Source organism: Odontomachus brunneus, unplaced genomic scaffold, assembly GCF_010583005.1.
Source record: "Odontomachus brunneus isolate Ranch 3 - 2012 unplaced genomic scaffold, Obru_v1 Obru_scaffold_008, whole genome shotgun sequence".
In the NCBI taxonomy this organism is placed as follows: domain Eukaryota; kingdom Metazoa; phylum Arthropoda; class Insecta; order Hymenoptera; family Formicidae; genus Odontomachus; species Odontomachus brunneus.
Window position 1 is genome coordinate 2914619 of NW_022639458.1, and position 15895 is coordinate 2930513.

General features: G+C 41.3%; 1 protein-coding gene across 5 annotated transcripts in view; it reads right to left on the reverse strand.

Annotated features, from left to right (window-relative positions):
* LOC116854089 (optomotor-blind protein) overlaps positions 1–15895 on the reverse strand; it is a 132044-nt gene that overhangs the window by 64599 nt on the left and 51550 nt on the right. For 3 of the 5 annotated variants that reach the window (XM_032835633.1, XM_032835634.1, XM_032835632.1), the window contains exon 4: positions 13422–13584. In XM_032835633.1, coding sequence (XP_032691524.1) covers positions 13422–13584 — 163 coding nt within the window. The remainder of the gene's footprint in view (positions 1–13421; positions 13585–15895) is intronic. The other 2 variants (XM_032835636.1, XM_032835635.1) reach the window with 1 other exon arrangement.

Below are 15895 nucleotides of genomic sequence, written 5' to 3' on the forward strand. Positions count from 1 at the left end.
TATATATATATATATATATATATATATATATATATATATATATATATATATATATATTTGTGCAGTACACGTGCGCGAGCGCGAAATAATGATCGACCTTGTGGAATGTGAACGCCGCTAGTTGGAATAATATGCCAACCTTATAAATGATGCACGCTCGCTGAGTGACAGCTGTCACGCTCGCTGTGCGGACTTAGCGTTCTCCGAGCACTCGTGAAGGTACGCGGGCGAGCAACGTGAAAAAGCCTAGGTCGGGGAACAATGACTCCGACAGCTGTGGAAGTAGGCAAATCCTGAGAGGCATACGAGCGACGGCGCTCGCTTCTGAAATTTTCACTCGGAAATGCGACAGATGACGTATCCGATGTAACGACCTACAAATTGAATATTAAAGCGACGCGGGAAAAGAGACGGGAAATGAGAGCGGCCGGAGATACGAAAGGCAAAATATCGGAAGTCGACGGACGTCATTTTTAAGAGGCTTACGCGTCCTACTAGCCAAGCTATCTATTGTAGTATCGCGTCGTGTAGTTGCGAAATGTCGTTACACTGAACGCAAATATATATTCGTAATTGGTCTGCTTGTTCTGTACATTCTCTAAATTTCTTGAAGTGAAAGTCCGCTTGAAAAAAGCTGGATCACCGAAACACTTGAATTGAAATGATTTTCCACTCATACGAATTTTCCGTTCAGAATCATCGAGTGGATATTTTCACTCAAAATTAAGGAGTAAATCTGATATACTATCAGGAATATATTCATTATAACCGATTGAAAAACATTCGTTCATATGGAGTTAGAATCCATACTAAGCTTGAATAAAACATTTACTTTTACGATTTCAAGTGGCAATATTTTCATTGTGAAATAAAGATATTCTGTCTCTTTTTTCTCGTTTTGTGTGAGATTTCGCACTCCAAAACCTTTATAAAATACTATATTATTGTGGGAACGTGAATACGATGAGAGTCGTTGGATTTCATAGAAACAATATATGCACTAAGAGATAAATTATATTAAAATCAACAAATATTTCCCTGATGAGTGCCATTAATATATTTACTTAAATCTATATTTTATGTTTATTTAAATCAAATATTATTTATCTGATTTAAATAAACAATATTTGGTTTATATAAAGAGAATATAGATTTAAGTAAATATGTTAATGGCATCCATCAAGAAAATATTTGTTGATTTTAATATAATTTTTCTATCAATATATATATATATATATATATATATATACTCATATATACATACACCCATATATGTATATATATACACCCATATTATACACAGAAAAATATTTTATTGCTAAGGAAAGCGATTAACTTAATTTATTTTACTTTTTTTAAATAATAGTTATCTTCAACACAAAGTATTTTCTTAACAATAGTCACGAGATATACTCATCATAAATTCGAGAAAAACTCATTATCATGAGCTCATTATCAAGTTCATTATCATTCAAGAGAAGAATTTATTCTCTTTATAAGAACAACAAGAAATTCTACAAGAAATTCTCTACAAGAAATTCTCGAAGAAATTTATTGAAAAATAATTATATTTTTCTTCGATAAAGTCGATTCGACTATTCTATGTAGTAAGTCGAATTTTTGTTTTAATTTAAAATTCTTGATTAAAATGCTAAACTTATTAGGATTTAGAATGTATTTTGGATAAAGATGTTTATGATAAATTTATGATAGATTTGCACAGATATATAAATTTGTGAAATACCTGAAACAAATCACATCTACTTGAATGCAGTGTGTATTTTCCTGTGTGTACATGTCCCTTGAGAATATTTAAAGCAACAGCATTTCAGAATTCAAAGTACACAACACTAAGGAAATTTTACATTTTTTAAAAGAATAATTGATGTCTCAATATGTATTAGCTATTATTACTCTATCTAAAAAAATAATCCATTTTAATAACGTGACAGCGTTGAATTTCAGCTCGAGCGACACTCGTTTCTCCATCAATTCGTCCCGAGGCATCGGCCTCAGAACTTGTCCCATTTCAGCGGCGCGAAACACCCACGGCGTTCGTGGCTCCAATTTAGAGACGATAAAATCCGCGTCGCGATTTCCCAGCGATTTCTCGCCGCGAGTGCTTGCTAAATTGCCCGCCGTGTGCCACCTGCGCACCGCGCCGGCATTAAGACGGGGAAAAATGGAAGGCGGTTGGTTGGTTGGTCGGTTGTTCGGCGGACAAGTGTGGTGTACGGGGCCGTTGATTAACGACGACGCTGGAAAGGAGGGCTGTTAGCGCTCCGGCATAGAGTTGGCGCGAAAAAGGAGATAACGGCCGGGGCGGATTACCACCGTAATTTTATCGTAGAACCGTGACGTTGTTCCGTGTTCGATGTGTGTGCGAGCGGAATGTTAGAACTTCTGAGAGAAAGATAGAACGTTCCCTTCTCTGAGAGAACTTCTGAGAGAAAGATAGAGCGTTCCCTTCTCTTTCTCACTGGAATTAATTTATACGCTAATTAAGCCGATACTCGACTTTCAGATGTCGTTTGCGCACACGTTCGCGCAATGTCAATACGCTCATTTATCCACAGCTCCGCTCATTTAGCATTCAGTCACTTCATATCGATCCTTCGTATTCCACACCGTGTCCGTGCGGTTCGTTGAACCGATGTTATTCCCAAAGAAAAGTGCGTCCACAGGCGCGGAAACATTGCACGCTTGTGACCAAGTTGATGAATAAAGCAGGAAGTAGCCGGCAGTTGGCGAACGCCTCTTCGCTCATCAACTTGCTGTAACTGTTATCACCACCGTGTCTTACTTCCTTCTTCGAGTTTTCGCCAATAAACATACGTCCACGCATCGCAAAGTTCAACTTCGCTAAACAAAAGACTCTCCACTTTCAAAAGTGGAAGAAAGCGAGAGGTGAGCGAACGTCGTGACGAGCTTTTCTACGTATATTGCATGGCTCGTCCAACGCGGATTACGCGCAAACAAATGATTCGCACGGTCTGCCACGTAGGCGGTTGGTAGGCTGTCCAATCGCGAGCAATCCAGTCTAGGGAATCAGAGACTGTCCATAAGAGTGATTCTGTCAAAATCGTGTAAGAGAGAAGGGAATACTGACTATCTCATTTTTCAACCTAGCCTGCTCTGACAGGCATGGTTCGTGCAAGCGCATAACCTGCTGTGAACCACAATGATCAATAGCAATGTATTTTATATTATAGCAATGTGTATTTCTATAACTGTAATGTATACATTATTGGAATTTAATGGAAGAATGGATCGGTCTGTAATACTATTCTGTAATAATTTATCATCAAAAGATTACATTATGAAGGTATTTTCAAGAGATCCTGAACATCAAACTTTATCGATTAAATGTGATTTCACAGTGTTGTTAATCATTTAAATTTATCCATATTAGCTAATTTCTCGTTATGACTAGATAATTTCCGTTATGACTGCAAGATCATTTTTTGGGACAGAGAAATTTTCTAGTATATATTACTTTGATGTTTTATATATGTTGTATATATTACTTTGATGTTTTATAAAGTTCGTGAAATTATCGCGATTCAGATATGAGCGGCAGTTGATAAAAAATGGCAGGCTAACCGTCATTTTATAGCCAATTTCTGATTTAAGAGTCTTTAACTCAGCCAAACACTGATTATTTCTCCTATGAGCGCAACTCAGACGCGTCGTGTTATCTTCCCGCCTTCACTACGGAAGGTGTTCGCGAGGAAATACGAAAGAGTCGGAAACGTGAGCCGATAGCGGTAATTACAACGTTAGAACGGACGAACGTGAGCCGCGCTCTCGATCTTGGCGTGGCCGTTATGTCATTATCCCATTTATTATAACGATCAGGAGCCACCGTGTGGCCCGACCGGATTCCACGCCCGTTTCTCGCTCGTCGACGGACGCAAATTGCCCGACGCACCGAAGTCGCTGTCCCGGGCCCAGCTCTTCTCGTACACCGGGCCGCCGTGGATGATGCACGATGATGTCTTGATATGGAATGCGCGATCGTTAATCGCCGTTTAATCCGGCCCCTCCCAAGGTATACGTGCGTGCGTGCGTGCGTGCGTGCGCGTCACCGACGCGTACCTTTCTCGGGAACCATAAAATTTTAAGAGATAGGTCACGTCGGGAATCGGGCCGCGCCGCGAAGCTGCAAATGAGCACGCTCGTCGAGTCCGGGGTGTTTTAAAGTGAGTGTTGAAGCCTCAGCAAACGAGCGGTATGCGACGTCGAAAGTATAGGGTGGCGCGAGTGGGGACGGTGTATCTTCGATATAAATTTCTCGATCACGCCAAGCACCGAGCTTCGCTGTCACGGATAACCCCTGTGTTGTTTCGTACGTTCATTAAGAATTCAGGAATTCACGCCGGCACACCTTCGAAGCTGCCGCTCGCAAAACCGATCTGAGGGGCCCTCGACGTGATCTAAAAGGAAGCGGCGGGGGGGAGACGGGATATACACCGCGGGAAAAAGAATCGCGAGAGATTTTCTTTCGACCGTGCCCAAATATCAACCCGCACAGGCGATAATGCGCGGAGAAGGGACGGGGTTTCCTTTTCTTCTCGTATCGACTGGAATTCGTAGTAGAATTCGCGCGCGATTGTTACCGGAGGGCGAACCCCCAGGGAAATTTGCAGAGTGCGTGCGAAACGCAGCCATGCGGCCAAATGATTTAGTAATGTCTGCGTGCGAAGCGACCTCTCTCTCTCTCTCTCTCTCTCTCTCTCTCTCTCTTTCCTCTTGCATCGACTCTGAGGATGGGTGTGACATATATGCATATAACGCGTGGGTTTGCTGAACACCATTTGATAGGACGAAATACTAGAAATACTAGAAATTACGGAAGAAAGACACAATGACGCGTGGAAAAAAGGAACTAAGAGAAGGATAAGCCAGTAAAAGCCAATTCCTGGATGATAGTGCGAATAATTTGAATTATATAGGAGGATGATAATGTTCGACAGAGAGTGTAACAACGAAAACATTATTGTTTTTCCATAGCTATTATTGGCTTTCTCTTAGTATTAATAGTCGTTGCTTGAAACTTGTCGCACGTGATTTGAACACTTAGATTTGAATTGTCAGATCTGTCGGATCTGAGTTTTTTAATTGAATTATATGATATCTGCAATTAGTAGTCGCAATTAAACCGAAAAACTTGCATTTAAAAACTTAAATTCATATGAGTATGTCACTTGAAATGATTTCGATTGTTAATACAAGTTTATTTGGTTGCAGAATCTGTTTGTATACAGTTCAATGTAAAAAAAATGGTTCACTTTCTCAATACCTTTGTGATAGTAATAATGATAATGATAATAATAATAATAATAATAATAATAATATTATTATTATTATTATTATTATTATTATATTGCTGAATAAAAGAAAAATATGCAAAGAAACGAGAACGTGTGTCACATAAAATCGACGTCATTTACACTGGATATTGCGTGCGATATTTTTGAGTTCTATTTTCCGGCCAAACGCGCAAGCCATATCGGCATTTAAATAAGAAGAGCGATAAAACTGAAGGCAAAGCACGTACACTGTGTGCGCTGGTAGTTAAAAAGCACGGTCGCCGCGGACGTATTAATGAACTTGAAAAACCCGAAACACAAAGCGCGACGTACAGGCCGCGCATAAAGGATACACTTGCGGGATAATTAGGTAAATACGGGGAACAAAGCGATACGGATCCTGACGAGCGCGGCCAAAGGATACTACTCCCTTATCATCGCAGACACGCGGAGAATATTAAATGCCAATTTATGCGCCGTAAATAATGACGAAATGCACGCCTATAAAACCGAAGCAATCTCTTCTCGAGTCGCGGTAACTTACGCAAATTGCGAAAGTCGCGACGATCGTAATCGTCAATGGCGTGCGAACGCGGATATAAACGCGATCTCATTGATGGGCGACGCTTCGCGACTACTAACATAAAGGTCCTTGCACACCACAAATATACGAGAAGACTATTGAAGCGATGCGTCTCAATCGATTTGAAATACATCGATAATGTCGACTAAGTGAGCAAATTAGGAAAAATATGACACCCTATAATATCGATACATTAATTCATCCAGTGGTCTGTTCTTTTCAGCTGCACTGCTGAACTGGTGTAATAAGTTAAAGTGAGACAAGTATATCTTTTCTCACTCTAACTAATCACTCTCACTCTCTAACTTATTATATTCTAGTTCAGCAGTGCAGCTGAAAAAAACAGACTCAATATGTGTTACGTATAAGATTTTTCAAGAGAAGCATTCAATGTTCATAACTTTGTAGTAAATAACATAGATTCTCGTTCACGTTTAGTCCGTTTTTAAAACCACTTAACATATCTATGAACTAATGCATCGATATATTATATTTCTGTTAATCTAACGATTGAAAGAAAAAAGCAAAACAGATCCTTGATTTCCGAATCAAAGTGACTGATTCGAGAACTGCACAAGACATCTCAAATGGACTTTCATAACGTGATAAAATCGATGATGAAAATACTGTTTTTTTTAATTATCGAATTAATCATTAAATATTTACATCATACTCTATTCTTTTGTCATATTAATGCGTCGACAAATTTACTCAAAGTTAGACAGAAAACAAACTGAGATTTTCATATTATATTTTACGTGACTTTGTTTTGAACAAATTTTGATTATTCGTATTTCTACTTCATCATCCTATATGATAAATAGGAGTACTATATGAACTATTTATAAGGGACGCAATCCTTACAAACAAATCGACTAACAAAGCTGCTGCCAAATTTACGTATACCTGTCTGCACTGGGAAAAAGTGTTTGGTACTTTTTAAATCACTATAATCATATGAAGAAATAATTGTTACAAATTATAATCAAGAAAACTATTTTTTAGTAAATGCTGCTATGCATATTACTACTTATATGCATATTACTACCTTCCTTATGTTAGAGCAAGCAAAAGATACGGTTGGGAAGAAAAATAACTATAATTTTAGTTAGATCAATCATTTTTTCTTTCTCAATGTAACTGAGACATGTTTCGCAACCATGCCGCGACCTTGCTATCTACACGGATCCTTTCGCGGATCCTCTCGGACATTCAGAACAAGCGCAGATAGCGGAGAGCAAACGCGATTCCGTCCATCGGTGGCAGCGGCGGCGACATTCGATGTGGCATCCAATGTGCGACGGGCTTTAATGTTTCGCGACACGTATCGAATCGGTGTTGCTCGCTCGGCGAACAGCAAAATGGCCCCGAAGCCACCCGAGAGTCGAAGCTCACACGCACGCATGCACGACGCCTCGGGACACGCGACGCGGCGAACACCCGTAACGAACGAATGTGCGTGCACGCGACGATGCACGCAACGCCCGCCGCATCGCGAGGCGACGATCTAATATCCTGGCCGGCCGATACAATTCGTCGCGCGTCTTCTTGCACCGGCGAGTGCGAGTGCGCGTGTGCGGCTTGCGGCCAACCGCGTGTCCTATTTGCACACGGTGCGCGAAACACGTGTAAGTCGAATCGTCACGCGTTACGTCAGCGTCCGCCTCGATGTCGCACGTACGTTCGCGGCTTATTATTATCCTCTCGGTAAATAATTGAACGAACGATCGTCCGCCGTACAAATCGCACCGAACGCTATCTTAGGGCGTATCTCGCGTTTTTCCAAGTCACACGAGGATGGAATGAATCGTTGGATAAAAAAGAGAGAAGGAAAAAATCACACGAGCGCGCGATGGAAACGTCATCTCGGGTAAACTTCATCCCGTATCGATCTATCGCTGAATGTCAACTAACGAACACTACTATAGGCACGTATCCATTACTAAACAAATCACGAACGCCGTCCGACCGTGCTTCTGTAAGCTCCGCCACTGGGCGCTGGATAATTAAAGCTGCGAGGCACATTTGATCGAGTTTCGGTCGCTCCGTCCGACAGACCGATTGTTCTCCATTTTAATTTTTTTCGGAAAATTGGAAAAGGAATTCTCCCCCGCTTTTGCAATGTGTACGTGCGTGTGTGTTTTTTCTACCGCGCGGATATAGATGCGCCTGTGCATGCGCTATGACCGGGCGAAAATTGGAAATTGATTTCGAACGGAATTCCGTGCGATATGTCGAGCACGTACCGAACGATATTGAAATTTCGCGCCTACAAAATAGTTCCTCCGCTGTACCTTCGCCGAAGACTCATCAGAGTGTCATTCACTGGGATATAGGTCAGACACAGCGATTACGATATTAGATGAGAAAACGGGGAGGAGAAAACGAAACAAAAGATAAAAAGTTGTCGATTATTTTCACTATTTTTATCCGGATATCCGTGCCAAATTACTTTTTTGTCGCATCACACGCGAACCTAGTGTTCATTTCGCTGATTCTCAGACACATTATTCTCAGCTATAGCATATTTAGAGAAAAACATAGTGACATCTATCGAATGACACACATGTTGCCACATAGTGGCAACTATCGAAGGACAACTGTAGGAATTTTGTGTATGTAGAATTATAATTTATATAGATTATTGAACTATATACATTAATTCTATGTACAAAACTCGTATACGCGAGAAGAATATTATAGTCTTTTTTTGATATGACTTTTTTCAATTTTACTTTGATTAAATATGACTAGATAAGACTTTTTTTCAATTTTACTATATTTTTATTAGGAATAGACCGTCAGTAAGGTCCATCTCGCTGAGGAATACAGTAAATTTCGTTAAAAACTAACAAGTGTCTTAATAACACATTAAAAAAATCTCCTAAAATCCATTCCTAAAATCTCTAAGTAGTACATATGAAATGAAAGGATAGTGAATTACTGCAGAATGTCAATCTATTCTTCGGTTACAAAATCCTGTAATAATCTTTTCACTACGAAATTCTCTCCATGCAGTTGTCACTTTACCACCACCATGTCTTTTTCTCTGAATGTATGCAAATGTCCGCGTGTTGAATGCGTCGATAAAAACGACCGACTTAAAAATATAAATGCATGTCCTACGCGTACTTGATAAATCGTAGCGACGGGTCGCGCATGCGAATGGTTACGACAGCCCTTTGAAGAAATATGACTAGCGGGTTCGGAAACTGTCGGGACAATGAAGTCGCTCGAGTATCTGGTATAAGGGCGGCGTGTATCTGGATACAGCTGGAAGAACGTTTTGTCGAGAAGTAATCGGACGACTGCGAAAGAAAGAGAATTGCGTGACGTCGCGAAGACACGAGAAGAAGGAAAGGATGAGAACACACATCTAACGACGATCATCGACACGGGGAGAAAGGTCGGCCGTGATTCCAGTATTTCCAGTATTTCGGGTGTCCCGCGGCGCGGCGACTCGATCGCCAAATCGAACTACTTCATTAGCGACGAGCCGTAATCACGATAACCGGGAAAAAAGTCGACAAAAAGGGACGATCGTTGACAATTAATAAAGAACGGCGTATCGTGGACTTGCCACCGGATTGCGCCCGAGGCTAGTTAAAAGGACGAAAATATCAGCTCCTGAGCGATATAATTTAGAAGCAGCAGCGGTGCGCAGCACAGACATTCCTGTATACTTTGAGGCTCAAATAAGAATCTGATCTCTTACTCACTCTCATTCGCTCTTTTTCTCTATCCTTAACACTAAAATTACCGACAATTAGCGACCTGTTTCTATCAGGACGATTAAAATGACAGAATTTTTTAAAAAGTGCGTAATGTGTATTTATTCTTTTTAGTTTTATGTGCAACGTCAACTATATAAAAATATAAAATGCACCGTATTAAATTGGAGCAATTTTTATAAGAAATTACAAGTCCATCATTTTTATTACTTTGGTACTATTAAGAGAGAATATCATGCTTAAAAACTTAGCGGCAAAATACTAAAATTTTTTTACAAAATTTATTGATTGCATAGAATTACAAATATGTTGATGAAAGTACGTGCAAAATGAATTGAAGCATTGCTCAGTATGTGACGAAAACTATAAGAAATTTTAATGAAAAGAATTTGTTTGAGGAAGTTTATGAACTCTTCGTTTCTTTCAAAGAGAGAACTCGTTTTCCAATGCTTCCATTGGATAAAATGAATAAGTTCATAAACTCATCCCAAAAGTTACACACAATCTTTTTATCCGTGATTATACAAAAAATACTCAAAAAATGATTGTGTCAGTGCTTATTTGATGTTATGACCTCTACACTGAGAAAGGGAATGATTGATCTAACTAAAATTATTTATTTTAATTAGTTATTTTTATATATAACCATATTTTTTTTCTTTGGTTGTTCCCATATGAAAATGGCAGTAGTAAAATGCATATAAGGTTATTATCACTATATTATAGCAGAATAGCAGAATTTAACAAAAAAGAAATAGTTTATCTATGTGAATATATAATTATTTATCCATGTGATTATAGTTACAAATATCAAACATTTTTTTCTCAGTGTACGTTATCAACCTTTTTGAAGTTCGTCATCCACTTTGGCATTCCCTTAAATGGTGTTTGTCCTTACGTAAATAGGTCCCGATACATTATTCCATAGCTAACTTGAACACAATAGACCTCCTCCCGTGTATGTACATCCTCAGCTTCTCTACCTAGTATCCGGCCCCCGCTTCTATCCTGTCAAACATTCCCACGCTTAATACTCACCAGCGCGCCCGAGGAAGCGCACGCGGTGTCACTTTAATAAAACGGGAGCAACGAGGTCCTTCCACCTTCCGTCGTCGCCACGACGGGATGTCTCTGACCGCTTTCGTGCACCGCTGACGTACCGTCAACGCGTCCTGTTTGCGGTCCTCGACGGCCTTTCACCGATATTTACTCGTGGGCCTTGTGGGCCTCAAGATTGCCCTCGAAGACATCTCGATGGATCGTGACTCGGCAGTGTCTCGTTTTTGTTTGCTACGCCGGGCTTTTCCGACAAAGGGCCCGGTGCTTCGTCTTCCCTCTACCCGGGCGCACTGGGATTATACTCGAGAGGATTCCCAGTTGTTTACGCTAATTTTTGTGCTTTCTTTTGTATCTACGGGCGCCCTCGCTAAGTAGGGTACCCCAGAAGAGAGCCGCGAAAATTAGGATTAAATTTAAAGTCAAATCCAGAGACGGTTCTCTAAACTTGGCCCTCTGACTGCGGGGTTAACTATTTGATCTGATGAACTCAAATACATAAAACTCGCGTGTAGAAAAGAAATAACGACGAATTCGATGTTCATCGAATCACGTCGTTTACGTTCTATCGCTAAATCTGTAGTTCGTTAAGGTGACGATTAAATGGTTTGTAAGTGATCACACGAGACAAAGACGCTCTTATGGGACAGTTTATGGCAACATTGAAGAACAGAGACATACTAAGTCAAATGCTTTCTCTGTCACACTTATTCCCGAAGGAAACAGTGTATGAGAAACAAAAGAGAGAGAGAATAAAACAGTAAAAGAAAGATTCTCATAGACCATATTTGATCTCTTCTTTCCACTAACTAGACAAGGAAAGCATATTATACTTTATTGCCCTTTCTTACTAATGTTGACTTCATCCCTCCTTTATTGTAGCTGTGCTAGAATAAATCCAACTTGCGGAAGTAGGCAATAATTTTCATGCGCAACTTGTGCGTCCGCATGTCATTTTTCTCAGACTTTATACGCGCGCCCCCAAGGGCAAGAGACCCACGTGTCCTCCGCTCCGTCAAGAAATACCTCGCGTTACTTAACAAGTGTACTCCACCGTACCCGTATGAGATCGCTTTTATAGACTCGTGCTTTGAGGTAGCGTGAAAAACACATAATCCCTCAAAGGACCCTCCCGACCAGATCTTTCGTAAATGTGGAAAGGGTTGGGCCAGGTGAAAAGGTCCGTGGTCTATTAGCCGGCGAGGAAGGGGTTCGTTGGATTTTTTTTCGAGAGAGGCATTTTCTGGGTTCGTGCACAAACTGGATCCGAACTCTTCGCGCATCGAGGCAGACGGAGAGCGAGAGAACGAGAGAGAAGGAGAGAGAGAAGAGAGCCCTTAAGAGCGGAAGACGCACGCCCGCTGGCCCGTCGCACGATGTAGGTGAACCATGCATAATGTCGTGGCCACATTACCTTTCGGCGACAATCTGCTGCCCGTCCTTCTCTCTTGCTCTTTCCATCCAGTCCTTCTCGCACGACCCCTTCGCCCACCTTTCGTATTCATCTCGTTCACTCTTTCGCAAGTTCTCACTCGTCCCTCTTTCTCTCTCTCTCTCTCTCTCTCTCTCTCTCTCTCTCTCTCTCTCTCTCTTTCTTCAGCTGACGCATAAACGCGTTTATGCGAGTGTTTACGAAAAAGAAAGCGAGAGAAATGTCGAGAGCAAGAGGAAGGATACTAGAAGGAAGGAAGAAGGGAAAAGAGTGGTTTTAACAAAGGTCGGTCTGCCACGCACAGCGCGACGACAGCCAGCCATTGACATCGGTGGGTTCTGGGTAAGGAGGACTAGATTTCACGAGCCAACGATGCAAGATCCTTCAAAGGACGCCGACGGGTTGCCGCAAAAAGGATTCGCAAAAAAAGGACGAGGTCGGGAAAAAGAGACAGAGAACCACCGTGGACGCAGAAAGGGGGCAGTCTTCCTTAGTTAATACTGGCTTCCGTGCGCCCTCTTCGTCGGAGAGAGAAAAGACGAGAGAGCGAAGGGGGCCAAGGGGGCAGGCGGTCGAGGCTAATAGAGAGGAAGAGGATGAATAAGGGAGCGCGAAGCCGTAGTTGGGGGGAAAGCGGGGAAGTAGAGAAAGAGGGCAGAACTACTTGACGGCGAAATCCATCGCGATAACTTAATCCCAGGATTACATAGCGGTAAGAATCCGCACGGAAATCCGATCCAGGCGCGCGCGCCTGACAGCATCTCCTTCAGGGATGCCGTTTTCAAGGAACGCAACTGCTCCGTTTCCGGTTTCTCTCGGTCTCGATCTGCCTCTTCGCTGCTCTGGCGTGCCGATTAACGCCGAGGATTATTATTATTCGGACACGAAGCCAAGCCGCCGGTAACCACCTTTCGGATCGCAACGCAAACCACTAACGCGTTTTATACGCAAAAATATCAGGTTTCGATAATATTTCAGTTTTGGGGCAACTCACTATCCATGTGTGCAGAATACCGAATATTGCACCGAGGCTCGATATATCGGTTCAATTCCACTTTTATTCCATCGATCGTCATCGTCATCGCGGCAGGATTCATCCGTGAACGAGGAATCTATCTTGTATCTTGCATGCACATATTATTATATCCGATCATGACCGGTTCGCGACGCGATTTAAATCGAGCTTCCCTGACGCGTGCGCGCACGCACGCCTTCAGGCAGATCTTCCGAGTTAGCGATTAATTGCAAACTAAAGGAGTAAGCTTAGAGGCTAGTAAGTAAGTAATTGTTTGGTTGGCGTTACGTACAGTACTTACAAAGCCGTGCTTGTCGCTGATGTTGTTGGTGAGCTTGAGTTTGTGGAAGCTCACGACCTTCTGCATCCACTGCTCGCCACTACTCGGCGAGTCCGGATGTATGTACATCCTCTTCGGCATTTCCGGATCCGCCTTACCCGCTACCATCCACCTACTATTCGCAACACGCAAATAAAAATGCATTAGAATGTTGCTGGATACGACACGCCGCGGGAAACTACAGAGTCCTTGAATCAAAGACTGACCATGAGTTTGATTGGTCCGTCATGTCTCGCCAACTTCCGCTCATACTCAAATCTCAATAATTTCACGAATTTTATATTTCAACAAGACAGACAAAAAGTAAACATCTAAAAAAACTTGAATAATATTTTTTTATATAAAACATCAAAGTAATACTAAAAAAATTTCTCGTATTAAATGTATTTTTCTACGTGGAACATTCCGTGCCCACAGAGTCCAATGTTCAGAATCTCTTGACATAATCTTTTTAGTATCTTCATGACATAATCTCTCGATGATGAATTATTGCAGAACAGTGCTGCACATTTATCCATTTTTCCGATAAATTTAAATGTATACATTATACGATATACCGATATAATATTGGTAATTGTGGTTACAAGTTTCACAGCACGGTAATGTTATGCGCTTGCGTGAGTGCGTTAGAGCAAACTAGGTTGATGAGGGATATATGATGATGAATATTTTACCTTCACGATTTTGACAGTATCGTTCTTACGACCAGTCTCTGATTCAAGGATCTCTACGTGAAACGTGACGCCGCGACAACGAGGATCGCACCCCGCGATTGCGATTCTCGTCGTCACTCGGGACTCGAATCGTCGGACGAACGGAAACGCAGACCGTTGAAAAGGAATTTCGCTCGATGGACTGTCATTTCAACGCTGGCTCTTGATGCTGTATTTAATTTAATTTCCGCTTCTCGGGGAAAGAATTCTACGAAAGTCATTTCATTTATATGCCATCTGCTTATCCAAAATACACGAGAGAAATATCCGCATAAATCACATTGTAATTCATCTCTTTGACTGAATTTTTTACTTGATATCTTATACATCTAGATTCTCTCTGTCTTTCTCTCTCTCTCTCTCTCTCTCTCTCTCTCTCTCTCTTTCTTTAAGGCTGTAATTTGGATCGGGGAGGAGTTGACCGTGCTTCCGATAATCGAACAAATCCTAACAATTTCCTCGTGAGGTAATGGTAACCTCCCTGCCCATGCATCTTTCAACACAAGTGACCAAGCCAGCGATGATCCGGGACGAGCCGAAAGGAGGATCGAAGTGACCCTGTTCCTCGTTGGCTCGAATAGTTTCCCCGGTCGCGAGCGTCAATCGGCGCGATTGTTGTCTTTTAAGGGAGGCGTGTCCGTCGTTCGTAGTATTTCTCATCGTCGCAGGTGGGTCAAACTCGAGCGCGAGGGATCGTAGGAAGAACTCGTTCGACGAGTTCCAAAGTGGCTGCGGTCGCCGGCGTGATGTAATCGTTCGTTGTGGTCTGCGTTTCGATTGTCCGAGCGCCGATGTCCGAGATGCCTCGCGAGAGTTTACTCGAGTTGGAGAGCGCTAATCGCTAATCCCTCCGTCAGCACGCATCGCGATTCGACGTCTGTCGCGACGGAGTTTTGCGCGACCATTGAAAAATGTGCGGGAAGGACGTACGCTTCACCATGCACGGAGAAAATAATCTAGTAAAAATTATGGTAAAATTACATATTTTTTGCAATGTTTTTCGTAAAGCTGAACTATACCGAATCGTAGTATAAATTACTATAGGAATAGTGAATTTGACAATCTACAATAACAAAAAATGTTTTGCTGGTAGAATTCTAAATGTCACAGCTATTTTGTTTGTATCTGCTAAAAAATTTAGATCGGTATGAAGATAATACACTTTCTCTCTCGTCGCGTTATTTTGGTCTATCATGATCATTTTTATAAGAAGTGTGGCTGGCTAGTTGGGTGCCACAGACTTTCTTACTAAATTTCACAAATAGTTCCAAAAAATTTTGTCTTCCTTTATATTTATTGAATATAAAATATACACGATATCGCAGTGTTTGCTGGTCATTTATTCATCAGCAAATTTCTTTTATCTAGATAATTTCCGTTGTGACTGCAAGAGCACTTTTTTAAATATACCTGTCATATAACGTAAAAAATTATTCGAGTAGTTATAATAATTTTATAGTAAGGTCAAGCGTGTATAACATTTTTAGGCAAATGTATAGCAATTTCGTTCGTAACTTTGTATGGTCCAAGATTACAAAAATTTTGTTATAATTTTTACTACGATATTTTTTCCGTGCAGTTGCGCGAACGTTGGATATGATGCGAGAACTTTAAGTGAAAACTAATAAAAACTACCGAAGAACTTTCTCGTTAACCGCGAATTATAATACCGAACATCAATAATCGCGAACGCGCCGTATATATATATATATA